This window comes from Gymnodraco acuticeps, unplaced genomic scaffold, assembly GCF_902827175.1.
Source record: "Gymnodraco acuticeps unplaced genomic scaffold, fGymAcu1.1, whole genome shotgun sequence".
Taxonomy (NCBI): domain Eukaryota; kingdom Metazoa; phylum Chordata; class Actinopteri; order Perciformes; family Bathydraconidae; genus Gymnodraco; species Gymnodraco acuticeps.
Window position 1 is genome coordinate 1,811,066 of NW_022990082.1, and position 26,601 is coordinate 1,837,666.

Below are 26,601 nucleotides of genomic sequence, written 5' to 3' on the forward strand. Positions count from 1 at the left end.
ATCTGTGTCCAGCATCTCCACTACCAGCAGCCAAACCCCTAGACAGATTAAAAAAAAGTACACTGAATACAATACGGCTAAGAAATATTCAGCCCCACGATTTACACTGAGATAGTCACTTCAAGATCTATTTGTTTTGCTCCGCGTCAAAACAAGTCACTTTCTTTGGGGAATTAAAGGGAAAACAAGGTGGGTGTGTAAGACCATGACAATCAAATCTATGCAGACATACCATAGACGGCTCCTGTCAACCTGGCTCTCAAAGTGAGATTGTTCTATGTTTTAATATGACAGCTTTGATATTTGTATCTGCTTGGCAGAGCTTTCAGCATGCTGTTTGCAACAAGGGAATTCAGAAGTCCATCATGTTAGATTTGGCTCTCATGCTTTTATCGGGCTGTTTCTATGGAGGAAATGCATCAGTAAGTTTCCCTGTTGTGCCGTTGTTTTTGCCAAAAACAATCTTGTTTTTTCGCCACACAGCTGAGTTGGTTTTCTCTGTTAATCCTGCACCGCATATCAACAAGCAAGCTTTTATTTAAAAAGCAAACCTTTTATTGGATTTTCCTTCCAGATATTTTGTCTCAAACACTGGCAGGAGCTCTGTTACACAAAATCGAACTTTTACAATGACGGTACCTTAGTGAAGATGCTTTAAACTTTTTGATCAAGTTTTATCTTTGAAGATAGTGGCTCAGTGTTGTAACACAATGAGCTCCATGTGAGTGTAGATCTCAGTCCAAAGACATGCGAGCCAAGTGGTTTTGGACAGCAAGGGTATAAAGTGAACATCTGCGTCTATGAAACACTGGGAAAGTTGCCAGTCTACCACGGTCTGTTTGACTCGGCCTTCTCTCAGGTGCATGCGGGGATAGCTTTAACCTTGTGATCCTGAGAGGAAATAAGTGGTACAGACATTACGAATGAATCCTTTATTACGTTTCATTAGGGATTGTATTTGTCTGTAAAGTAAAGAGAAAATGTCTTTATTTTACTTGAAAAAGATCAAACACAATGGTCACATTAAGTGAAGAATATTTGTATAGCCATTACAAGCCTTTAATCACAGCTAGAGTCTCAAAGTGCTCCAGAGGACTTTAGCACTCCCACATTATGAAAGGGTAAATTAAACTGAAAAATGAATCGACTGCCCGCTATCCTAAGGCTCTCGTTGAGAAAAAAAGATCCTATGAAGTGGAATTGCAACTGGTGACTCATCTGAGCCTGCTGTGTGTGTCAGACGAGCCTCACAAGGGTAATGTGTTGCTTTCACTTCCCTTTGTGTACTCACGCTCCCCCCTCTCTTCTTCTCTGTCTCCAGGTGCAGCAGGATGCAGGGCGCTCTGCCTGGGTGTGGACTGCAGCCCCTGCTGGCCCTCCTTCTGCTTCAAACTGTGGGCTGTGGTGAGTCCTCATCAAACTGTAGGCAGTCCTGTCACCTGGCTGACTGTGTACAGTTCATAACTCTGTATAATCATCTGCACCGAGTCCCCGACACACCTTTTACCAATCTCTCTGTTGCAAAGGAGCCTATTAACACTTTCTGGTTTTAAAGGTCACCTATTATACAAAAAACACTTTTTCCTGTCTTTTATACATAAACATGTGCCCTCTCTGTGTAAAGAGATTCTGAGAGATTCTGAGAGTTTCAGGAAAAAAGATTCGCTCACTTTGTGTCCTGATCCATTTATATAAAAAACCTGTCTGAAAATGAGCTGATCAGATTTTGGCCACTTTATGATGTCATAACGATTTTTTGTGGCTTGTGTAAAAATTAGCCAATAACTAACCAAGGTAACCCCCCCCCCCCCCCCCCACCTTATCACCTGAATCTCCTCCTACAGCACCATTGTGTTCTTCTTAACCAAATATCAGAGGGGCGTTGAGAGTGGCTCCTTATTTTCATCTAAAGTAACAGACCCAGAATCAGCACTTTTGAAATGGGGCTGAAACAGAGGGGATTATGGGATGCTACAATGCTTGATGTGTTTAGTATTTCGAGCCAAACACTTCAGAGACATGTTTTGTATATATCTGAGACCTTTAATATATTGATGAAAAACAGTATAATAGGGCACCTTTAAAGAGTGGTGCAGGAATGATTTACTACTACCAGTTCCCCCAATGTCAAAGTCAACAGTACTTTGAACCTGTGTGGGTCAAATCCCTAAAAGAAGGTCTTTGGTTAATACTATTTTAAAGGATTTTCCAATTTGTTTTACGACTAAAAACACTTCAGTAAATACCCCTTTCAGGAATATCCGACGCTTCTATTATGTGTCATAAAAACAGCTGGTGCTTACAAGTTACTAAATTACACAAACACTAATTGTTTAGGTTAGCGGTGCTGATGCACAGCCATTCAAACGTTATGTAGTTTGTTTATAGCCCAACATCAGTGTTTCACTTCAGGCAATTGCAATTACACTTAAGAAATCATAAAAGTGTTGTTTTGTGGTGATTATCCTGCTGAACAAAACATGTAAGTATCATAAAGGTGTTTTCACCACAGATCTTTTTTTCAACAATAAGATGCTTACTTTTGGCGTCGGCCTACAATATTACGTCATCACTGCACCGCTCTAGTGCCTCAGATATATCGGATTCTGTATTTGGCCAATAAGCCACATGATTCATAGTTATAGTAAGTACTGCTACAAATCAAATGAAAATGTATGTGAAACTTAATTATGCATTTAAAAGCAGATCATAATGTTGCTCTCCTTCAAAACACCCTCTTGAGGTTAACACTGAGTTTGTATCCACCTTCTGTCACACACCCTCTTCAATGCACAGAATGTGATAAATGATGTCCGCGGTGTAATTAAACTGGGATGGATATATCTGCCTAAAAATCTGGTTGTGGAGCATGTAGGGAAGCAGACTGTATGAGAGGCAGAGTGATGTGTGATAAAGGTAATCATGGATGTCTTTCCAATTAAAGATAAGCCAAATAACCTTCTGGAGGCCCAACAGTAAGTCGTAATCCACCTTTTTTATAATATCTTGTGAAAACGTAATCAAACTGTTGTATTCACACTGAATAATTCAAGTCTCATGTATCCATTTGCAAGTTTGGTATGCTCTTCAAAGGTCAAAACTGCTTCAGCAACCGTCACCGGATTAAGAACAATGTTGCTGTGGTAACAAGGTATTTTAATGAGACCACAAGCTGAAACACTTTTTTTTTATCTCACATTGAAGTTTTGCTGCTCCTCCTAATACCTTTCCCTGCACCTTTGTATTAGTGTTGATGATGTTGTGAGAAAGATCCTGATCTTGCTGTACAGTATGTTCTAACGCTCATGTCTTTTTCATTACAATATTGACAACAAACTGTGAAGTACATCTACTGAATCACTACACATGTGTATATTTTGTATGTACTTGAACTTCAGTATTGCCATATTTTGCCAATTTCAGGAAATATTGTACATTTTAATCCACAACATTAATTTGCCAGGTGAAGTTCCTACTTTTCATATTAAACTATTACATCAGAAACTTATGATACAACAAGATAACATACCAAAGATATCTCCCCACTGAACCTCTCAAATCTGGTTTCATTTAAATAACTGTTTGAGGCAAAGAGCATAAACATTACATAATAAAAGTCCAAAGGCATTATCCCTATTCTGGGAACCACTGAAGTCAACTTTCTAACTGTATATAAAATAGATACATTAGACACAGTGGCAATGTATCTGCTAAATGAGCGGATAATACTAGTATTTTTAGTAGGATATACAATGCAGGTATTTTACTTGTAATAAGTATTTTTACTATTTAATTGTGGTACTTACTAAAGTAAAGGATCTTCTTCTAACACTGCAATTACCACACTTCTGTAAACATTCCTCATGCCAGATTCTGTCTTTCTCACTGGCAATATTATATGTAACACTTGCCAACACTACATGGTCCAATAGAGGGGAACAAAACTATATTCCTGAGTGAGTGAAAGCCAGTTTAGCAGAATGAATGCAACACCTAGCCAGCCTAGCCCGCAGCAGTAGCTAGTGTTGTGAGAATAACTTGTTAGATCTTCTCAGTCGCGTTAATAATTCCTTAGTCCGTCCGTTTCTCATTTATTTCTGTTTCTCTCTTTAACAGTGCTCATATCTTACAACTTGTCAGACCTTCACAGCTTATCCACCAGCCCATTTATTCTTCCACTTATCTCGTAATTGGAACAGCACTTCCAAAAATAGTCGAAAACACGAGTATAAAGACAAATAACTAATCTGAGATCTCCCAAGGCTAACATTCATCCTCTTAGCCAGGGAAATACATTGTCAATTTCGTAAAATATAAATACATTTATTTCTAATGTATATTTTGCAGTGCTCATTAAAAATTGCTTTGATTTGGCTGATAAACTGGACTTTAGGATCTTAATCCTGTCATTATATTTCAGCAAGTTATCCAAACTCTGGGGAGAGATGTGACATTCTGCATCTGTTTGGACAATCATTTTACTGACCTTTTTAAACCCACAATTTAGCTGAGAGAAGGACAGTAGGACTGGGGAAGATGTAAGGGGCTTCATTAAAAGAGAGGGGTTAAGACTATAGGGTCATACATTGACTTACACAGAAACTTTGGTAATCTGTATGTGTCGCTCAACGACCTCCGTATATTTCTATTTGGTAGTTTTTTTGGTCTATTTTACAAAACTCAGTAGGGAAATGTATGCAATACAAGAATTCACATCCCTGAATCTTATGTAGCCTTTTCTACTCTCCTCATATTCTTCTGCTTTTTCATCTGTGGGTATAAGCCTGTGTTTGTGTGTTTGTTGGACAGCCTGCTCTGTGTTCTTTGTGGCCTCCCTGACCGTCTGCTCCTCTCTGTATTGTCTTGTTTCTGAGAGGTAACAGACCTGGCACCGGGGTCTTTCAGTGACTCAGGGCTCAGATTCTCAGGCGAAGTGATGATGAAAATGGAGCCAATCTCTCTGTCTTTCTGTGTGTTTTGTGTCTGTATGCGGAAACCCTCAGGTTACATCTGCCAGGTATTTTATGCAGCCAACTTCTGAGTGTGATGACTATAGCTCACACACACACACACACACACACACACACACACACACACACACACACACACACACACACACACACACACACACACACACACACACACACACACACACACACACACACACACACACACACACACACACACACACACACACACACACACAGCATCTCTGAGGAGCCTAATAACACACTCACATGTGCCTCTGAGAGGGGATATGTCATGTAAATAGACCTTCCCTGCCTCTGCTTCAGGAGAGTTTTTGAGGGCATAATGTCTCCTGTTCTTGCTGCCGTTCTCTCCATTCCTTCATTTTGTGTTTCTCGGCTGAGTGACTCTAGATATAGTCAATGGGAGGTAAAGGACTACAGGGCGGATTGGCACTAATGCTCACCCTGTGACACTTTGCTTGACAGCCCACAGATTGGAAAGAGGGTGGGATGAGGTGGAGGAGGACAGATTAGGGATGAGATTTTTGTGTGTGTGTGTGTGTGTGTGTGTGTGTGTGTGTGTGTGTGTGTGTGTGTGTGTGTGTGTGTGTGTGTGTGTGTGTGTGTGTGTGTGTGTGTGTGTGTGTGTGTGTGTGTGTGTGTGTGTGTGTGTGTGTGTGTGTGTGTGTGTGTGTGTGTGTGTGTGTGTGTGTGTGTGTGTGTGTGTGTGTGTGTGTGTGTGTGTGTGTGTGTGTGTGTGTGTGTGTGTGTTGATGATAGTGATGCACTTTTCTACAAGCACTCCTGTGCGTGTATCTCTGTTTATGAATTTAAAAATGTTGGCTCTGTGCCACACAAGATAAATGTATCTGTATGCTTTAGACGCTGCAGAATTAGTCACGGCAGCAGCCTGCGGGGAGTTCCTGTGAAGCCTGACATGGCCGGGTGCAGGAGTCAGCTCAGACAGAAAGAGCTGCAGGGGGATGGCTAGTATTTGTCATCAAGAGAGGACGGAGAGACAACCGGAGGCAGTTTGGGTCGAAAGGGATGATTGCAGTGTGCAGCAAGTGTAAAGAAATTGAGACATTTGGAAAACACCTACATCAAAGAGCCAGGTGAAGCGCAGATGTTACTGTGACCCCTTATGTTGATTTCGTTTTTAGTAAGCCTTTTGCTTAAAAAAAAAACATTGATAATAATATATGAGTTTTGATATATTTATTTCCGTTATAAAGTAGATTAATACAGCCTCGAGAAACACAGTTTTTGCCGAAGTTGAATTTACATTGTGATGAGATTCAGTGGCTAGACTTTAACCTATGTCTCGGTTTTGAAACTTGCACCCAAAGCGTCACATTTTGTTGACGCAGTGATTCTCATTTGGCCAAAAACTACGGGAAGGTTTAGATGGCTGACATTTTTCTTGCACTAATTCCTACAGCTAGTCCATAAACAGGAAATATAACCCACATTAAACCACATCTACAGTGCTCCATGATGTTACAGTACAGCTAGCTCAGCATAAGAAGCGTGATTCTGCAGGTGCAAGCAGGTCAATAAATGCATAGTTTTATTTTTTAACGTCTTTGAGGTTTATTAAATGTACGCAAGGGAACCCTGGGAAAAAGAGGAAGATGAGAGGTAAACGAAACAAGGAAATAACGGAATGCATTGAGATGAGGAATAGAGCACAATAGAGAAGGAGCTGCTCGGAGTGAAAGGGAGGCTTTGGGGAAAAGATTTTCTGCGAGTGAATGTCAGCATGAACTAAGGCATCAATTCCAAACTCTGCGTGATGTCCGCCTGGCAGACCTGCTGTGCCCAGTCAGCCAACATGAGTGTGTCAGACAAACATAGGCGCACACACACAGTCACAGAAAAACTTCAGTGGGGACTATCTTGGTGTGCACAACTGTAACTTTTTATCCTAATTTAGGAGTGTGTATCTTTGCATATTTGACAGTGTGTGTACTGCTTGTGGGGCAGAAGTGTCTCCACAGCAGGGAAACACTGATCAAACACAGTGGAGAAAGGGGAAACTATCCCCCTCATTCAGTTTACATTATACAGTGCATAGTCTCTGATCTGCTCTTTGAAGACGCCGCCCCTAAAGCGTATTTTAAAGTGTGTGTGATTGTGTGTGTTTTCTTCCCCGATCAGAAGCCTTTTCCCCATTTCTTCAATTTGTGGTGCCTCTGTTGCCATGGTTATTTATTGGGCTTGGTAAAGGGAGTCTCAGCATGCTCTTTCTAAATGAAAAAGAACATCTGAGTTTGAAAGCGGCCGCCACCATGTCTTTGTGCATCATCCTTGTTTAATAAGGAAAGCAAGCAATTTGTCAGACCCTCTGCTCCAAACACAAACAAACCCACACTTACTGTTCTTTGTGGTTTTTATTCATATCAGATGGCATCAAGTGATTCAACTGCTTCCGAGATTTCCCCAAAATATTGTTGGAAAAGTAGTTTAACAGCAACTTCCTTTCATCTTTGGTTTGTAATATTTCCTTAGGGATGGCAGTAGCTCAGTCTGTAGGGATTATGTGGATTTGGCTTTCGGAACCAGCGTTCAAATCTCAATTGGACCATAAATACAAAGAGTGAACTTGGAGCGTGGGCACTAGCGAGATGTCCTTGATCGAGGCACTGAGCATCCAACGGCTCCCTGGTGCTGGAAAACTGGCAGCCTTTTTGCTTTGACACCTCTCCATAACAAAAATGCAATGTGTTTGTACTGGGGGAAAATAACGGGTTTTCTTCTATTTCCTTAAATGATAGAATAAGACTACTAACTTGCATTACAAAAATTGTTAGAAGGATGGGAAATCCAGACACTTGTTATTTCATTTAATGACAGAAGTAAGAAGCATGGCAAGGTCTATTTACTGAAGTACAATTTTAGTTTTACATCATTGATTTGACAGCTGTAGTTTCTGTACTGCAGTAGTTGCTTGTGACATGGCAGATTGTACACACAAAATACCTACTGGTCAAATAAAAACATATTTGTATTGATTAAAATACCCAATATGAAGTTAAAACAACTCCACCTCTCAACATTTTGAAAGTGGTGTTTCTGATGAATGAGTTGTTAATATAAATTAAATTAAAGTATTACTTCTAACAGCCTAATTGTTTACTTTTGTAATACTGTACGAATGTAATCTAATATAAAGGAGCTGCTAATAGTTGTTTCACAATTGGAGACTACTCAGCTTAACCTTTACCTTCTCTTAGCTATTTTATGGAAACTTTTATACAAAAATGATTGAACTGTTAAAGCATCTCTTTCGAGTCAATGTACTCATCTTCCCCTGCATTTCCCTTATTCATCAAACAGCATCTATCGTTCTTTAGATTAAAAAACAACTCTTGAATAGCAAAAGCCTCTTAACCCACCTGCAGTGTAGTTTGTCTTGCATCAGCTGTCATTTCTTAACATAGTGATCAGCTAATACAGCAAGCCTCTGTCAGACACCTCATCTGTCATGATTTATGACCTACACACACGTCTACACAAACACACACACAGATAATCAGCTGACGTGCAGGCAGCAGGAGTGGAGTGGCTACGACAGGAGAGGATGCACTCCATCAGACCCGGAAGCTCTTGACTGGCAGTTTGACAGGTCTGATGAGGGCAAATTGACGAATAAGAGGCCTTTATCATTAGAATAACCCATCGCGGGCACCTGGGGAAGAGAAAGAGGGCGACAGAATATGAAAACGAGGGAGAGAACAAGGAAAGATGTTTGCAATTGTGTTCCATTACAGTGAAAATGCCATTAATAATAATATATTTTATTTCTATAGCGCTTTTCTTGAACCCAAAGACGCTTTACATTTGGGAGGGAGGGTAGACAAACAAAACAAAAACAAAGACAAAGACAAAGCCAAAAAGAAAAAAAAAAAAAACAGAAAAGCAGTCAGGAGGAAGTTGATTGAGAGGGGGGGGGGGGCTTGTGGATACAGAGTTGAAGAGGTGGGTTTTGAGGCGGGACTGGAACAGGGTGAGGGACTCAGACTCACGGAGGTATTTGGGGAGGGAGTTCCAGAGCTTCGGGGCTGCCACAGAGAAGGCTCTGTCCCAGAAGCTCCGGAGTTTGGCCTTGGGGATGGAAAGCAAACCGGCTGAGGTGGATCTGAGGGACCGGGGTGGTTGGTAGAGGATGAGGGGGTCAGTGAGGTAGGGGGGGGCCAGATGGTGGAGGGCTTTGAAGGTGAGGACCAGGAGTTTGTAGTGGATGCGGTGTGAAACGGGGAGCCAGTGGAGTTCTTTGAGGACCGGGGTGATGTGATGCCATGATTTGGTGTGGGTGAGGAGTCTGGCGGCTGCGTTCTGGACACGCTGGAGTCTATTGAGGGATGTAGTGCTGATGCCGTAGAGGAGTGAGTTGCAATAGTCAAGGCGGGAGGAGATGAAGGCGTGAATGAGTCGCTCAGCTGCAGGGCGGGTGAGAGAGGGACGGAGTTTGACAATATTGCGGAGGTGTAAAAATGAGGTTTTTACAACTTGACGGATGTGGGGCTCGAGGGAGAGGGTGGGGTTAAATATAACGCCAAGGTTGCGTGCCTGGGTGGAGGGGGAAACAGGGGTGCCATCAATGGTGACTGTCAGGTTGGGGGTTTTGCTGAGGGTGGATTTGGAGCCGATGAGGAGGAGTTCAGCTTTATTGCTGTTGAGTTTGAGGAAGTTGTGTTGCATCCAGGATTTTATTGCAGTCACACAGGATTCGATGTGGGGGGGTTGTTGGGGGATTTGGTTCTGAGGTAAATCTGGGTGTCGTCGGCGTAACAGTGAAAGTCCAGGTTGTATTGGCGGAGAATCTGACCAAGGGGGAGGATGTAAATGATGAAGAGGAGGGGGCCGAGTACTGAACCTTGGGGAACACCTTGGGTGACTGAAGCTGTGGCAGAGGAGTGGTTGTTGAGGGAGATGAAGTGGGATCTGTCGGAGAGGTAGGACTGGAGCCACCTGAGTGCAGTACCTTCGATACCGATGTCCTGGAGTCGGGTAAGCAGGATGGTGTGGCTCACGGTATCGAAGGCTGCACTCAGGTCGAGGAGGATGAGGATGTTGAGGGAACCGGTGTCAGCAGAGGTGAGGAGGTCATTGAGGACTTTGATGAGGGCCGTTTCTGTGCTGTGGTGGGGACGAAAACCAGACTGAAGGGGTTCAAAAAGCTGGTTGGTTTGGAGATGGCGGTGGAGTTGTTTGGAGATAATGCATTCTATTGTTTTTGAGAGAAAGGGGAGGTTGGAGATGGGACGGTAATTACTGAGGGAGGAGGGACCCTTCTTGAGGATGGGAGTGACAGCAGCAGTTTTGAAGGCAGAGGGAACGGTTCCTTGGGACAGGGAGGAGTTGACAAGGTAGGGGCAGAGGACGGGGAGACAGGACTTCAGTAGAGGGGTGGGTAGAGGGTCAAGGGAGCAGGTTGTGGGTTTGGAGGAGCTGATCAGTTTGAGTATTTCAGGGGGGGTAACCAGAGTGAACTGGGAGAGGCGGCCGTGGGGAGGAGGGCTCGGGAGGTCCAGGGAGATGGGGGGAGAAATGGTGGTGGTGGATGCTGGGGGAGATGTATGTGTGTCAGATGCAGCGGATAGGGAGAGATTAATGGCAGTGATTTTGTCAGAGAAAAACTGGAGGAATGAACTGCATAAAGTGGAAGTGGAGGAAGGGAGGGTATCAGCACGGGGTTTGAGGAGCTTGTTGACGGTGGAGAAGAGGGTCCTGGGTTATGGGAGGGGTCGGTAAAGATGGTGGAGAGGTAGGCAGTTTTTGCGGCAGTGAGGGCGTCTCTGTAGGTAGTGAGATGGAGTTTGTAGGATTCATGGTGAACTGTGAGGGATGATTTCTTGGTTAGGCGTTCAAGCTGGCGGCCGGTTTGCTTCAGCTTACGGAGTGCAGGGGTGAACCAGGGTGAGGAGGTTTTAAAAGTGACATTTTTCCTTTTGAGGGGGGCCAGGCTGTTGAGGGAGGCGAGTAGGGTGGAATTACGTTGGTTGAGTTGTTCATCGGGTGAGCTGAGGTTCGAGTCCAGGGGGAGAGTAGAGGAAAGCAGGTCGGAGAGGTGCTGGGGATCAACAGAGCATACATTACGGAAGGTGATGTTCCTGGATGGGGGGGGGGGGTGGCGGACGGGGGAGGCGATGGTGAACTGTATGAGTTTGTGGTCAGAGAGGGTAAAGGGGCAGGGGTGGAGGTCGAGTACTGGGAGGTTGGTGGAGCAGACAAGGTCAAGGATGTGTTACCGCCCACCCTGTGCCTGTGTGCAGCTCTGTGCCAGCCACGTACACTAAAGGCTCTCCGACTGTGTTTAATCATTTGAGAGCACCTCTAAAGCAAAGACAGATGGGCCAACGGATGGATCACGTAGATGCCACTGTGTGAACCAGCAGAACAAAAAGAGACGATATACGAGGCTCTATGTGAAAGACACTGGATATAGCAGGAGTTGAAAGTGTGTCCTCTCATAGTCTGCCCTTCTCAACACTCACACAGCCAGACACAGACACAGCACAAGGTCAATAAAAGATAGCTTGTTAACATTTAAAAAAGGACCCGTAAGACTGGCTTAGATTTCACTATCCAATGAGCACATATTCGCTTTTTCTCTTAGCACTGTTCTTTTGTACTGACGTTTAGCTCCAGCAGCTCCTCCCCTTTTGAATCACCCAACACCCTGGTGATCTCTGTTTTAGAAAAGGGTGACACAAAGCAATATGAAACACAGATAGACATCCAAACAAAAGACAGCCTCTGTGGGGTTAAGCTTGTGATAATATTTCCATCTAAATGCAGATTTGATATAGCACTGGCATTGGGGCCCTCGCTAGTTTACATTCATTAGCACAGAGAAGGAGAACAATGTTTTTTGTTTAGTTTTTTATCACCTGGCCTCCTTTATAATATAATGAAGGCTTTCAAAAGGGGATCTCCAATTGATTTCATTTGATTTAGTTGTGCAAATTGCAACACCAGCGAAGGAACAAAGACGAATATGTGTCCAAATAAAGTGGACAGAAAGAGTGAAAGGGGGATAGGTGATATAAATGCCACTGTGATTGTAGAGCTTGTTTGCTTTCATTTGTGGCACTGTCTTTCTATTTGCAACATAAGCAGCTTAATGTTACCAAAATGGTGCTTATCCAGGTGGAACCTTGCAAGAAACTAGCAAGCAGATTAAACATTATTGATGCTTCTTAGCCGGAGAATACATTTGCCTGTTTTTGTTTATAGCAAGCTCTCGGCAAAGTGGTTAGGAAATTACAGTTTGTTTGTTTTCTAGTAGTATTTGTTGTGTGTGTGTGTGTGTGTGTGTGTGTGTGTGTGTGTGTGTGTGTGTGTGTGTGTGTGTGTGTGTGTGTGTGTGTGTGTGTGTGTGTGTGTGTGTGTGTGTGTGTGTGTGTGTGTGTGTGTGTGTGTGTGTGTGTGTGTGTGTGTTTGAGTTTGAGTTTGAGAGGGAGGGGCACATGCATGAGTGTGTGGTAAATAGAAATGAGTGCTGCATCCTCGAGGGGGATAAAGCAAAGAGGGTGACAGCAGGGAGTAAAAAGAGATAGCTTTTTATAAAGGATGTGCTCGTGTGTGTGCATGAATGTGTCAATACGTCAGTTTTAACACACCTCCCGCTGAATCACAAAAGTGCATCTTTACTCTTTCCATCACCTCCTCTTGACTTATTTTCCACATCGCATCACCTCAATTTCCCGGTTACTCACCCATTTTGAGCCTTTTCCTTCATTTGTTTTGTTTTGTATTTCTCCTCACTTGCATCCATCCATCACTTGGCGCTCACAATCCTCCACTGTGTTATGCTGCAGTCCATTTTGCTAGTTTCTCTTCCCGGCAGCATTCCTCTGACAGTGTGAGAGAAAAATACAATGCCACTGCTATCAAGTTAAACAATTTCAAAAGTGAATACATTTTCCTGTTCGCCTGTTCCTATTGCAGATTCTGTGGGATACAATCTATCTTTAGATCAATAGTTTGTGGTCAACAAGTGTAACTCACATAATTGTCCTTTTTAACATGTTGGCACTAAAGTATTTGAAGTGCCATAAAACTGGAAATGGTAATCCAACAAGATCTAGAATTAGAAACAAATCTGAATTGTGACAAATAAACTGTTATCATTATAAATAATGATTCTATGCAACTGGTATTAGGGAAGCTTGATTTGTTAACAGTAACCTGTAACCTTTAGGAAACATAAGAAAACAGTTCAACGTTTCTTGAAATATGCTTATTTACTTTCTTGCTCAGAATTTGATGAAAAGATTGATAAAACCTAAATCTAAATCTAAATCTAGCAAACCTAGCATATAGACTGGAAATAGGTGAAAACAGCCCACCTTGTTCTGTTCTTTTCTAAAATCACAACCAGTGACCTAAACAGGTGCAATTACGTGTATTTTGTTAAGGGACATGTCATCGTTGATGGACCGACATGAGACTGATAAAAAAAAACGTTCCATTTCAGCCTCAACCAAGAGTTTTTTATCCAGAAATGTAGAACCATTCTTTTAGTATGCCTTTTTTCTCAGAAGAAATCAAAAATGGATAAAGGACATTTTTTCCAACCCACATCACTTTCCTTGTTATTCTTCACCTCTCCTCTCCTCTCATCTCCTCTCCTCTCATCCCACTGTTTTTGAAAGCCTCGTGCATTTTGCTTCAGGTCACCTCACTTGGCGGGCTGAAATGCTCTCGAGTGGGAAACGAGAGGCCATTTCAGAGCACAAATCCTTTCGATGCTGCGATGCAGAGCAACATAGATCAGTCGTCGGGGGAGTTAGACAAGTAGCGCTTGTCTAAGATGACGATACTGGGGCAAGGGGAAGAAGAGGGTATGTGAGGGTGTGTGTGTCCATGCGTCTGTTGGGAGGAGAAGATAGGATGGGAGGGCTGATGTTAAGCTATCAGTGTAGAGGCACTCAAACCCTTAACTGTAACGGCATAACAGCTGCAGGAGCAATGACAGCAATCTATACGTCTGCGTCAAAAGTCAAACCATACAGCTAGGGATACAAAATGAGGCTTTCAAAGATGTGTATTTGTGCTTATGTTACGTTTGTGTGAGGATGTGCTTTCATTGGTCTAGCAGAAGATATATTTTATTTTGTTTGCATTTAAAAGCTTTCCAGTGCACACACACTCCAACACACATTGGCAAAATGGGCAATCACAGATGAGGTAATGATTTAAAGTTGATCTGAATCATGAAGTGAATTTCTCTATGCATGGCTGAGGGGAAGATCTTATCCTGAAAGAAAACCAAAAACGCAGCTTTATCTATAGGCTGAAGATAAACCATAAAAACACTTTTTCCAGATGAAAAATAAATGAAGAACTGAAATGCTCATCTGAAACCTGGCAGGTGGTCGTACTGAGGGGGAGGAAGAGGAGAAAGAGAAGGAGGGAGGACAATGAATGAATGAAGGACAGAAAGGTTGAGTGACTCATTCTGCGGTGTGTATTTGACCGCTTGAAAAATATTGCCATTTAATTACAGACATGAGGCGTGGTCTCTGTAGCGTTTTAACATGCATGCAAACACACAGTAAGGGAGCAGGACACACACAAATTGTGCAGTGGGAACTGACACAATTGAAAATAAATCAATCGGCACATTTTCTCCACCTTTTAACTGGGCCGCCCTCTTGGGGAGAGCTTCTTTATATCCTTTCATTCTTTTCCCTCTTCTATTCATCATGTCTTGCTTCACTCAAAACCACAAATGTCATCCTAATGTTTGCACAAGAGAAAACGGTCAGGGGCTATAGCCAGAGTCAGTAGGAGTCATCCTCTGGAGAGTGTCAGGACTAAATTGCCTGCTAGTCTGTCTAACAGTTACTGAAATATATCAACCTGGACCAAAATCTTGCACTAACTCACAGAAAGTCGCTGCTATCACACAATGCTTAAAGGTGGGGTAGGTAATTTTGGAGAAACCGGCTCGAGTGCCCTAGAATTTGAAAATACACAGCCGGAAAAAATCTGCCACTTCCTTACAGAGCCCTTCCTCCAACACACACGAACGCGCACATGACCAATGAGGGCACGAGATAAGTTTGTGCACAGATGGAAGGCTGACAGGCAGGTAGGCCATCCAGTTACTTTAGCCGGGCCGGCTCAAATGATTGACTTTTTACAGTATTACGGCTTCCACAGATGACGTTTTTTTAATGGATTTTTTGTCAAAGCACTTAAAATATTCATTGCTATCGGGATGTTAAGAGCATTCCGTGGAATATAACAAAAAGTGTATCTCGAACCGGTTTCTCAAACTTACCTACCCCACCTTTAAGTGGCTAAAAAAGCGGTGAGCTGTTTGAAGACCCATGCATTGATGCTGGGCTTTGAGGCATATTTGATTTAAAGTAGTGACATTTTTGGCCGGCATTTTCAGTAGTAATTGATAAGGGCGTTAGAGAAGGATGAGATTAGGCTTTACAGGTAAACCTCATTCACATACTGTGCACACTGAAGCAGATAGAGCTCAGAGATGATAACCTGTATCACTGTTTTTACTGAGGGAAATTCACATCCCCCCCTCTCTAATGTAAATGAGCCACCGCTGTCTTTTCAGCCAAGGTGACACAGGATTAGGGTAGGTTATGATGATAATGTATAATGTGAATCCGTCAGTGTAAATTGGAAGAAATGACAACAAAGGAAAATGCAGTGGAATATTTTACTGAAAGAAACATCTGATACCAGAGCTTTTCGAAACGAAACCGCACTCTGAATGTATTTATAATGACAACGTTTCTCTCTGTCATCAGTTGTTTTGATGAAAGTAATATTTATATCTTTATGGTGGTGGTGGTGCTTTGAGCTGCAAACAGGGGGTTGGTATTGATTGATATGAAAGGACTTTTGATATCCTCCACGGTCCTGCCCTGCCTCCCACTGTTCAGGTAGCCCAGTAATGGTTTGTTGGATCAATGTCCGATAAGCAGAGCGCCACAGTGAGCCTCTGTTCTGTCCCCTTTACTCCACAACCAGGAGGATCGGATAGAACAAAGGAACCTTGAAGGAGAGCATGTTTTCTCCATCAAAAAGAAATTAACTCACGACTTCTCAGTGTAATGAGAAGCAACGTCAAGTGGCTTAATTTACAAGACTGCATTGATTGACTCTTCTGTTTTTTCTCTTGTCAGGCGTAACCGACGCAGACACCATGGTGAATATGCGGAAAGTGACCCATCAGACCATTAGCGAGGAGATGTCCAAAGCTGTTCTCCTCCCCTGCCTCTTCACCCTGCGCCCCGGGGCCAGTTCATCCCATGAGCCCCCCCGGATCAAGTGGACCAAGGTCTGGGGCCAGAGAGGCTCCGACGGCCTGCAGAAGGAGCAGTCGGTCCTGGTGGCTAAAGACAATGTGGTCAAGGTAAAGTAAACACTCAAGGCGGGCATGTGGGAAATATCTGGTGTGAAGTGGTCTCATTCTTACTCCCCTCTCTCTCTCCCTCCCTGCAGGTGAAGAAGGCCTTTCAGGGTCGTGTGATGTTGCCTGGTTACAATGAGAACCGCTACAATGCCAGTCTTGCTCTGTCAGGGCTGCGCTCCAGCGACTCGGGCCTGTACCGCTGTGAGGTCGTGGTGGGCATCAACGATGAGCAGGACACAGTTCCCCTGGAGGTCACAGGTAAATACATTTTCTTTCTGATAAAGGAAGCTTTAAATTGAAGTCACACATGGAGTGGTTTATGTCAAGATAGAGAAAACCTAGCTGTAAGCTTGTCACATTTAACATAAGTACATTCGACCAGGAAGACACAACCTTGAAGAAAACAGAATCATATAAGTACATCAGGTTTCATAGAGCCAAACATTTCAAGTGCCACTCAACTGGCTTTAGATAAGCCAGTCCTTTATTAGTATATAAGTGCTTTGTTAATAATTCTATTGCTCGAGGTGGAGTCAAAAGAGATGAGTTTTCAGTCTGCGCCGGAAGGTGTGTAAGCTTTCTGCTGTCCTGATGTCAATGGGGAGCTCATTCCACCATTTTGGAGCCAGGATAGCAAACCCACGTGTTTTTGCTGATGGGAACTTGGGTCCCCCTCGCAGCGAGGGTGCAGCGAGTCGTTTGGCTGATGCAGAGCGTAGTGCACGCGCTGGGGTATACAGTTTAACCATGTCCTGGATGTACGAAGGGCCAGATCCATTCCCAGCATGTTAAGCAAGTACCAGTGTCTTGAAGTGGATTCTAGCAGTTACCGGAAGCCAGTGAAGGGAGCGGAGGAGCGGAGTGGTGTGTGAAAAATTAGGAAGGTTGAAGACCAAACGAGCCGCTGCATTCTGGGTGAGCTGCAGAGGTCGGATGGCACATGCAGGTAGACCAGCCAGGAGGGAGTTGCAGTAGTCTTGGCGTGAGATGACGAGAGCCTGGACCAGAACTTGCGTCGCTTTCTGTGTCAGCTGGGGACGTATCTTCCTGATGTTGTAAAGCGTGTATCTGCAGCAACGGGTTGTAGCAGCAATGTTTGCAGTGAAGGACAGGTTGTTATCTAGGATCACACCCAGATTCCTTGCAGTCTGAGTCGGGGAAACAACAGGTGCCGATGTTAATAGTCAGGTCAAGAGTGGGACAATCTTTTCCCGGAAGGAAAAGCAGCTCAGTCTTGTCAAGGTTGAGCTTGAGGTGATGAGCAGACATCCACTGAGAGATGTCAGCTAGACAAGCAGAGATGCATGCGACGACCTGGGTCTGAGCGGGGAAAGGACAGAATTAATTAGGTGTCGTCAGCGTAGCAGTGGTATGAAAAACCATGCGGGCTAATGACTGATCCGAGCGAGTTTGTGTACAGGGAGAAGAGGAGGGGACCAAGAACAGAGCCCTGAGGGACCCCTGTAGTTTATTGACAAGGGTCGGACTCAGACCCTCTCCAAGTTACCCTGTAGGTACGGTCTTTGAGGTATGAGGTGAGGAGGGAAAGTGCAGAGCCTGAAACCCCAAGTTTTTGGAGAGTGCGAAGGAGGATCTGATGGTTCACCGTGTCGAATGCAGCAGACAGGTCCAACAGGATGATGACAGAGGAGAGGGATGCTGCTTTGGCAGTGTGCAGTTCCTCAGTGACAGCAATGAGAGCAGTTTCTGTGGAGTGACCTGCCTTGAAACCAGACTGGTGCGGATCCAGAAGGTTGTTCTGATGGAGATAACAGGAGAGTTGTTTAAAGACAGCGCGTACAAGTGTTTTAGACAGGAACGGGAGGAGAGAGACAGGCCTATAGTTTATAACATCAGACGGGTTGAGAGTGGGTTTCTTTAGGAGAGGGTTTACTCTTGCCTCCTTGAGACTGTTTGGAAAGTGACCAGAAGTTAGAGAAGTGTTGATGAAATGGGAGAGGAACGGTAGAATATCAGGAGCGATAGTCTGAAGGAGGTTTGAAGGGATAGGGTCCAGAGGGCAGGTGGTAGGGCGGGCAGAGGTAATGAGGGTAAGAACCTCACTTGGAGAGAGAGGGGAAAAGGAGGTTAGTGTGTTGGTGGAAGAAGGGTCTGGTGACCCAGCGGTGAGTAAAGGTGAGTCAGAAAAAGAAGAGCGAATATAATCAACCTTTTTTTCAAAGTGGATAACAAAGTCGCTTGACAGAAGTGAGGAGGGGGGAGGGGCTTTGGGAGGGTCCAAGAGGGTGGAGAAGATGGAAAATAGTTTTTTGGGATTGGAATAGGAAGATTGGATCTTATCTTGAAAGAAAGTGCTTTTTGCCTGAGAGATCGAAGCAGAGAAAGAGGAGAGGAGAGCCTGATAGGTTAGGAGGTCGTCACGGTGTTTGGATTTCCACCGTTTCCGCTCTGCTGCCCTAAGGACGGTTCTATTAGCACGCAGTGCGTCATTTAGCCAGGGAGCAGGAGGGGACTGACGAGCCTGCCGAGATGTGAGAGGACAGAGAGAGTCCAGAGAGGATGAAAGAGTAGAGAGGAGAGTTTCTGCAGCAGAGTTTGGAGGCAGCAGTTGGAACGAGTCAGAGGAAGGGAGGGCTGAGAGCACCGATGAGGCAAAGGTAGAGGGGGAGAGGGAACGAAGGTTACGGCGGACAGGTGCAGGATGAGAAGAGATTAGTTTGTTATGTTTGGAAAGGGGTAGAGAGAATGAAATTAAGAAGTGATCGGATGTGTGGAGCGGGTTTACAGAGAGGTTAGAAGTAGCGCAGTTCCTTGAGAATATGAGATCAAGGACATTGCCAGCTTTATGAGTTGGTGGGGAAGGAGACAGTGAGAAAGCAAAGGCGGTTAACAGAGATGTTAGTTCGTCTATCTTCCCTGTCTGGAGGTTGAAGTCTCCAAGAAGTACAGCGGGAGGACCAGTTTCAGGGATGTGTGAGAGGAGATGATCTAATTCCTCCAAGAAGTCCCCCAAGGCGCCTGGTGGACGGTAGAGAACAACAATGGTTAGTGAAGTTAGGTAGCTTGAAGAGGGAAAAGCTCCATTTGGGAGAGAGCAGGAGACCAGTGCCACCACCTCTGCCAGTGGGTCTGGGTGTATGGGAGAAGGAATATGCTGTGGAGAGAGAGCTGCTGGGGTGGATGTGTTGAATGGAGTAATCCAGGTCTCAGTGAGAGCAAGGAAATCCAGGGACTGCAGGGAGGCATAGCCAGAGATGAAGTCAGCCTTAGGAACAGCTGACTGGCAGTTCCACAGGCCACCTGAAACTAGATGTTGGATCTCAGTGGAGCATATGGGATAGACGAGAGCAGGCCGGTTATAGCGATTAGGAGATACACGGGGCCAGTGATAATTGCGAGAAGACACATGAACAGGAATGGAGAAAATACACATAGCATGAGCATGATATCAAATCTACCTCAAGGACCTGGATAACTCATTAAACATGCAATAAGTAGTCAATGGGCCTAGCTCCAAGCTAGTACTCTTCCCCCCTTTCCAGCAGGTGTTCTTTAGCTACATGAAACAGAGAAGCCAAAACAACTATTAAATCCGTCTTCAGGTCATAAAGCGTGTCTGCGCTCAATAACTCTTGTGGTAATTATCAAATACCAAATCATTTAAAGGTTTAAACTTTACTGTAAGGAGAGAGGTGCATTGCAAATAAACCAACATAACCATGACTATATATTATATTGTTAAAATTAAACCCCAGCTACAAGTTTGAAGTACTTTTAGGAGACTTAGTGTGCCTTTTAATAGAGAGAATGTTAAATATTCCTATGGGGAGAAAGCTATCACTAGTCCAGTCTTTAACATTTGAGCCGATGGGTTCTGGGTTAATGAAAGTGTAATCAGCTTTCTGTCATTACTTAGCAAGTAGGCACCCATAGCTGGTCTTGTTTCAACATATTATAATGTGTTTTTCTGTTGAATTTACACTGGACAGTCTCACCACTAAACTGTTGTTTGAATAACTAGAGGGAACGAGCAAGCAAGAATCTGCTAATTACCTTTCAATCCTCATTATTTCTGTGATTCAGTATAATTTCTCTGCAAATGTTATAGTATCATCAAGTGATGAGTGGTTATATACACACACAGTCATTATCAGAGTTTATTTCCCTCTTAGTTTTGTCCATGTTTTCACCCACACGAATAATTGTCTCAAATCAACACTCCTCTCTTTGGCGGAGCGCAGCCCCCCCATAGCTCTCAATGTCTACCACATTGAATAATAATGACCCTGTTTTTTGTGTCAGGCTAATACAGCCATTACACCCAGGGTTGTGTACTGTCAGCGTACAATGTATGATGATGTGGAGAGGTGAGGGAACCCGAACACATTAAACATCATTGACCTTGGCCACTCAGGTGCTGTTCATGCACTGAAAACCAAATGCTAGGAACCCAGCAGTGTATGCTATTGTCAAATAGTGTTACTCTGACCGCTCTGAATGACTCTCGCTGGTCTTAACTAAATAGACCATTCACAGTCATATCTGTATCCAGGACACAGGCGTTTGTGGAATTACCAGACTGGCACGCGGTAGCTCACTGGAGGAGAACAATAATTACTTTTTTCTGGGTATATTAGCTGCTGAGCTTTCATCAGATTCTTTCCAGGTCACTATTTTTAATAATAATCTTTTAGCATAATGACCACAGGGAATCACACGATGCATTATCCACTGTGCACTTTTCTTCCTCATCTTCAAACCCATGCTAGTGTTGCTAACATCTGCTCATAGGCCAAGTAGCCCTTTTCTGTTACCGTCTTTGAGAGTAACAAGGATAGTTTTTCCACTATATCCAATATATGCAAACATGTTTGTGTGAATGTGTGTGTGTGTGTGTGTGTGTGTGTGTGTGTGTGTGTGTGTGTGTGTGTGTGTGTGTGTGTGTGTGTGTGTGTGTGTGTGTGTGTGTGTGTGTGTGTGTGTGTGTGTGTGGTGTGGTGTGTGTGTGTGTGTGTGTGTGTGTGTGTGTGTGTGTGGTGTGTGTGTGTGTGTGTGTGTGTACAGGCCACAATGTCTTTATAATTAACAAGGATGCTGTCCTGTTTTTGAAAGCTAGCAGAGCACTTCATCTTTCTCCATAGGAGCAGTCTGCATTTAGTGGGCAAGACCCCGGTCACAATGCATGGGAGACCAGTGCATCCTCCCCATCTTAGCCAATCGATTAACACCGTATGAAAACCACTCCTTCAGAGAGAAACCAATTACATAGCTGGCGAGGAGTAGCCATCTCCAGGGCTTAGTCTTAATTGGCAGTCACGCTACATGGCAGACCACAGCCGTCCTCACTCTAATTCTACTGAGTGCTTAACGTATTAATTAGCAGGTATTGATGCTGCTCAGCTATATCAATATCATATTAATCCACAGTGCTCTTCTCATAGAGTAATTTGTGCGTGCCTGCCTAAGCCCTGATGAGATGTCCTTCCTCTCTTGCCATCTTTTTTCTTAATTTCTCCCCTGCTGCCTCGCTCTTACTCATTCCTTGTTTAGTCTCCATTTTCTTTCTTTCTCTTGATACATATTGACTGGTCAATTGGCTGTGTCCCGACGTTGTTTTAGGTGGGATATGGATGCCCACTTTTACCTGCTGTGAGGACAATAGATAGAATATGAGCATATTCTAATTGTTTGAACAACTTCCTCATCAGATAGCAATGTATATCTTTCAGTGGCGAGCCGTGACTTTTATACATAGGCCCTCTGACCCCCCCCCTTCCCTCGAAAGAAAAGAAGAGATATTACGTCACAGCGTATACTTCAGCGGAATATCAAAACAGCGGCCCTGGGTGCAAAACGCATCAATGACAGCGACCCTCTACCACACAAAACAACACCATTTATATAAACACCTATCATGACAGGGCACCCACAGCCAAGTAACAATTACAAATGAATTTAGTCGGCACGGCGGCCCACATTGAAAATGACTTAGGCCTACCTTTGATGATCAAATCACTTAAACACAAAGTCCATCCTCCTGTCCTTTTGGATGAAGCACTTGCGGGCAGGGGCGGACTGGGACTAAAATTCAGCCCTGGAAACTGACCCAGTCCGGCCACATGAAATGTCAAATGTTAGAAATCCGCTGTTTATTATTTAAAGTTTTATGTCCGATTCGCTCCTTTTTTCCTCTCTGTACACAGCTCCAGTTTGATCATTGGCCTGTCATCAGATTTCATTTTTAGTTGCTGCTGTAGCGGAAGTTTAGTACAATTATTTTTGATGAAATACTCAATCTCTACCCTCCATAATTGCACTTGCTTGCTACTTTTTAAGGGCGGTGATGACAGTTACAGTATGAACTGAAGTTGATGCGATTTGATTGGATTGTGAGGCATGACGTGAGCCTCATCTGATTGGTCAATCCCTCAATTTTTTTTCACCAAGGGAAGCCAATTTCGGCTAGCCTCCTCTCACAACAGAGAGTGCAATCTACTGTTTCACCATAACATCTAGAGGGGCGCTGTTTCACTCTTTGTAAAATACTCAAAGAGAATGGGGGAGAGACGGGCCGGCAGAATAATTACCGAAACTAAACAAAGTGTTTTTATTTATTTATTAAAATTATAACTACAATCCTAAATTCAGGGGAAGCCTGGCTTCCCTTGGCCTCCAGGAGAAAACGCCACTGAGTTCAAGGGATAATTCTCACCCACCTCTTGCTCTTACCCTGTACTTGTATGAGTTGAGCTGGTTCTTCCACCAGCTCAACTCTGTCCCTCATCATGAACGCAGGAGGCTGGCTGTATATCTGAACTCGTGCCCTCATCATTCTCTTCATCATCTTGCACTAAGCTGCTGCTGATAGTGCTTGTAGCAGCGCTGCTGCCAAAAAGGTCTGTCAATTTGCGACATTTATATGCTTCACCTGCGAGTGACTTCACCTTTTTTTCTCTGGCCTTCTCGGCCCCACCTTTTTCTTTTAGTTTCCTTTGATTTGTATCCATGTGTTTTCATTCTCCCTGTCTGCCGCGGCGTCTAATCCCTTCTCTTCGTGTGGCCGGTCTTTTTTCTTCTTCGTGTGTTATTATTTGACAGATAAGAACCACACAACTGCATTAGCGGCCGCTGTCGCCCTCTGTCGGCCGTCAGCGCAACTTAAATGATGACGTTAAACTATTTTTCTTTAAAGGGCCGGCCGGCCGTCAAGGGCCCTTGACGACCGGCCGTTCTGTGGTTCTCCAGATTCTACAGATGGCCAGTCCGCCCCTGCTTGCGGGTCATTCAGCTGATCCTTTGCCACTCCAGTTTATCATTGTAGGCTAACCCTAGAGAGGCTAACTCAATCTTGAAAATGACTCGGTTAATAATTTCGCAACGATGTCCTCACTATCACTGGCCTGAGCGGGAGTGGCTATATACAGGACCGTCCTGTACACGACGCCAAATGACTATATACAGGACCGTCCTGTACACAACCCTCTGAAATGGCTATATACAGGACGGTCCTGTATATAAGGTCTCTGAAATGGCTATATACAGTGCTTGAATTGGAATGAAAAAGGTGCCAGTACTCTAAAATCAGCAACTTTTTCAAGTCAATTTTATATATACAGCCCACAAACAAGAATTTGGCTACTATAATGCTGGTGGGTTTGTCTCTTTACTACTGTATATTTTAGAAAGGTTCACTGTACTTAACATTTTTTATGATAGGCAGCGGATATGGCTAAAGCTCAGTAAGGTCAATATTAACTGAAAATATAGCAATCAAAGTCTAGATCTTCTGCTGAAGACACATGAAGCAGAGACCTTTCAGGTGAGAGCCCCTCTGGTGGTGTTCAACATTAATGACAAGGAAACAAAGCTCTGGTCAGAAGCATTTTTTATAAAAAGCTTTAACAAAATTAAGTATTTCTGTACATTTTGAATGCAATCTAACTTTCCAACTCAGAAAACGAAAAACGAAAAAGTGCCAAAAGTCTTCTCACATGGCTGAGCTGCTTTGCAATATACTTCACCACTGAAGAATACAAATATGTATAAAGTAAACTATGATGCAATCTAACTTTCCAACTCAGAAAAATGATAAAGAGCATGAACAAAGAACATGTAAAAACAAATGCAAAATTTGCACAATCTAAAATGAGAAACTGTAACTGCAAGTAACAAAGTCTGAGCCATGGTAAAGAGTTACATTGAACACCAAGCTGATCAGATAACTCCCTGGTTGGTCTGAAGTCCTTCTATCTCCAGGATCTGTACAAATCGGCACATTATGCCAAAAGTCTTCTCACTGGGTGAGCTGCTTTGCAATATACTTCACATTGTTAGAAAAGGCTCCAGAAGGCCTTGGGGACATCAGTATCAGGGGCTGGAGCTGGACAGGCTCTTTCATCAGCACTTCTCCTTCCCTTTGCCAGCCAGGACCTCACATAATGTTCCGGATTGAACTGTCCTAGTGATGGTCCATTACATTTAATGAAAACCAGGCTGGACAGTCGGCTGACAGAGAGAGCATTCCTTTTTGCAGTAAGGATATCGTTCATGCAGCTGAATGCCCGCTCACACTCACTAGTGGAGACAGCGATGGTTCGGACTGCTTTCAGTAGAGGCTCCATGGCAGCAGGTGTACGGGATGCCCTGGTTTCCTTGTATTCGCGAAAGCCCTGAACAGTCTCTCTTCTGTCCACTTTCAGCACTTCGCACAAACGTAGCACCTCTACGTCCCCATACTGTACGTCTAACTCCTCTTCAGGCCAACTTCCAGGATGGATAACTTTCATGTCCTGGATTAGCTGATTGTCCCGGGCCTCCCGGCCATGTAATGGGATTTCTCTTGTGCTGACATGAGAGGAGGTTGTGGAAGTCATTCTGTGTCTCTGATTCTCTACCATACTGCGGAAAAACTGACCTGCATGAATCTGTACAAGCCTGCCATTCTCACGCAGGGCAACACCTTTGAAGGACTTCTCAGCTAGAGCTGTATGAACTGTAGTCATGTGTGGGCCAGGCATGGTGACCATGGATTCAAAAACTCGTATTTCTCGAGTTAAGAGCCTATCTGCTGTAGGCAGTGTCATCTCTCTTTTTTGGAGTTGCCGAGAGAGGTCGCTGAGCTCTGTGAGCGCATCGTACATCAGTCCCAGATTGCTGACAAACGTTGCAGATGTGAGCACATCATCCAGGCCCTTGTACTTTGCTCTGTCTCTGGAATCCCTGCTCGTGTCGTTTGCAGCATTTGTGAAGTGATCATGAAGCACTCGGTAGTTTTCCCAGACTGCTCTGACGCTCCTTTCACTTGAAGCCACCCAGCGGATGGACAAAACACGCCCTATCACCAGGAGACGCTGTCCGACTGCTTGCGCACACTGCGCTAACTGCCTCTGATTTTTGGGGGAGGCATGGAACAAGGAATAGAGTTTGTCAAAAAAGATCTGGAAATGATTGAGCCCTGAGACCTCCTTGACCACATCCCCAACTGCCAGCTCTAGACGATGATTGGAGCAGTGCCACATAAACAGGCTTGGGAATTTACTACACAACTGGGTAGCAACGCCTGTTCTCTTCCCTAGCATGACTGAAGCCCCATCACATGCAAAAGAAACGAAACACTGACCTAAAAAGTCCTCGTTAAAATCTCTTCCAAGACACTCCATTAACGCCTTTGTGATGTCATCAGCCGTTGTTCCATCCAACTCGATCAGCTCCCAAAAAAACGTTTCGGGCTCAGCATCAGCTAATGCTGAGCGGAGACACACAACAAGCACCGTTTTACCACTAATAGTGGTAGATTCATCGACCAAAACACAGAGTTTTCTTTGGTTTTCTGTAATGTCTTTTGCCATTTTTTTCTTCAGCTCATGAGCTATGTGGTCGATGATTTCGCCACAGGTTTTATTGGAGTGCAAAACCCTGCCCACGTTCAGCCCATTCAGTTTCTGTACATTCAAATCAATTGGCATGTCTGTGAATGGCCGGCTATGTTTGCCAATTTTATATGCCGTTCGAAAAAACTCTGATAGTGGTGTCTAATTCAGATTTATGCATAGACTGCACTTGATGTTGAATAGTTTCACGTGAAGCAGATGTAAGGATGTCAGCAGCTTTTACATGGGCTTGTGATTCTTTATGTTCTTTGATTTTTTTTCTCAGGCTAGCTTGTTGTTTGCCCTTGTCAACACCGAAATGAGACACTGCACACTCACCCCATTCAGTTGACAGTTTCAGTCCTTGTCCAGTGTGTATTCCCAAAGATTTGACATCTCTGCA

At 44.0% G+C, this 26,601-nt stretch overlaps 1 protein-coding gene across 1 annotated transcript in view; it reads left to right on the forward strand.

The window, feature by feature from the left end:
• The window catches only part of ncanb (neurocan b), a gene marked incomplete at its 3' end in the record, with an annotated part of 124,565 nt that overhangs the window by 32,124 nt on the left and 65,840 nt on the right, over positions 1 to 26,601 (forward strand). The window contains exons 2-4 of the mRNA XM_034216250.1: positions 1,322 to 1,404; positions 16,139 to 16,368; positions 16,458 to 16,626. Of these exons, the coding sequence (XP_034072141.1) occupies positions 1,332 to 1,404; positions 16,139 to 16,368; positions 16,458 to 16,626 (472 nt within the window). The remainder of the gene's footprint in view (positions 1 to 1,321; positions 1,405 to 16,138; positions 16,369 to 16,457; positions 16,627 to 26,601) is intronic.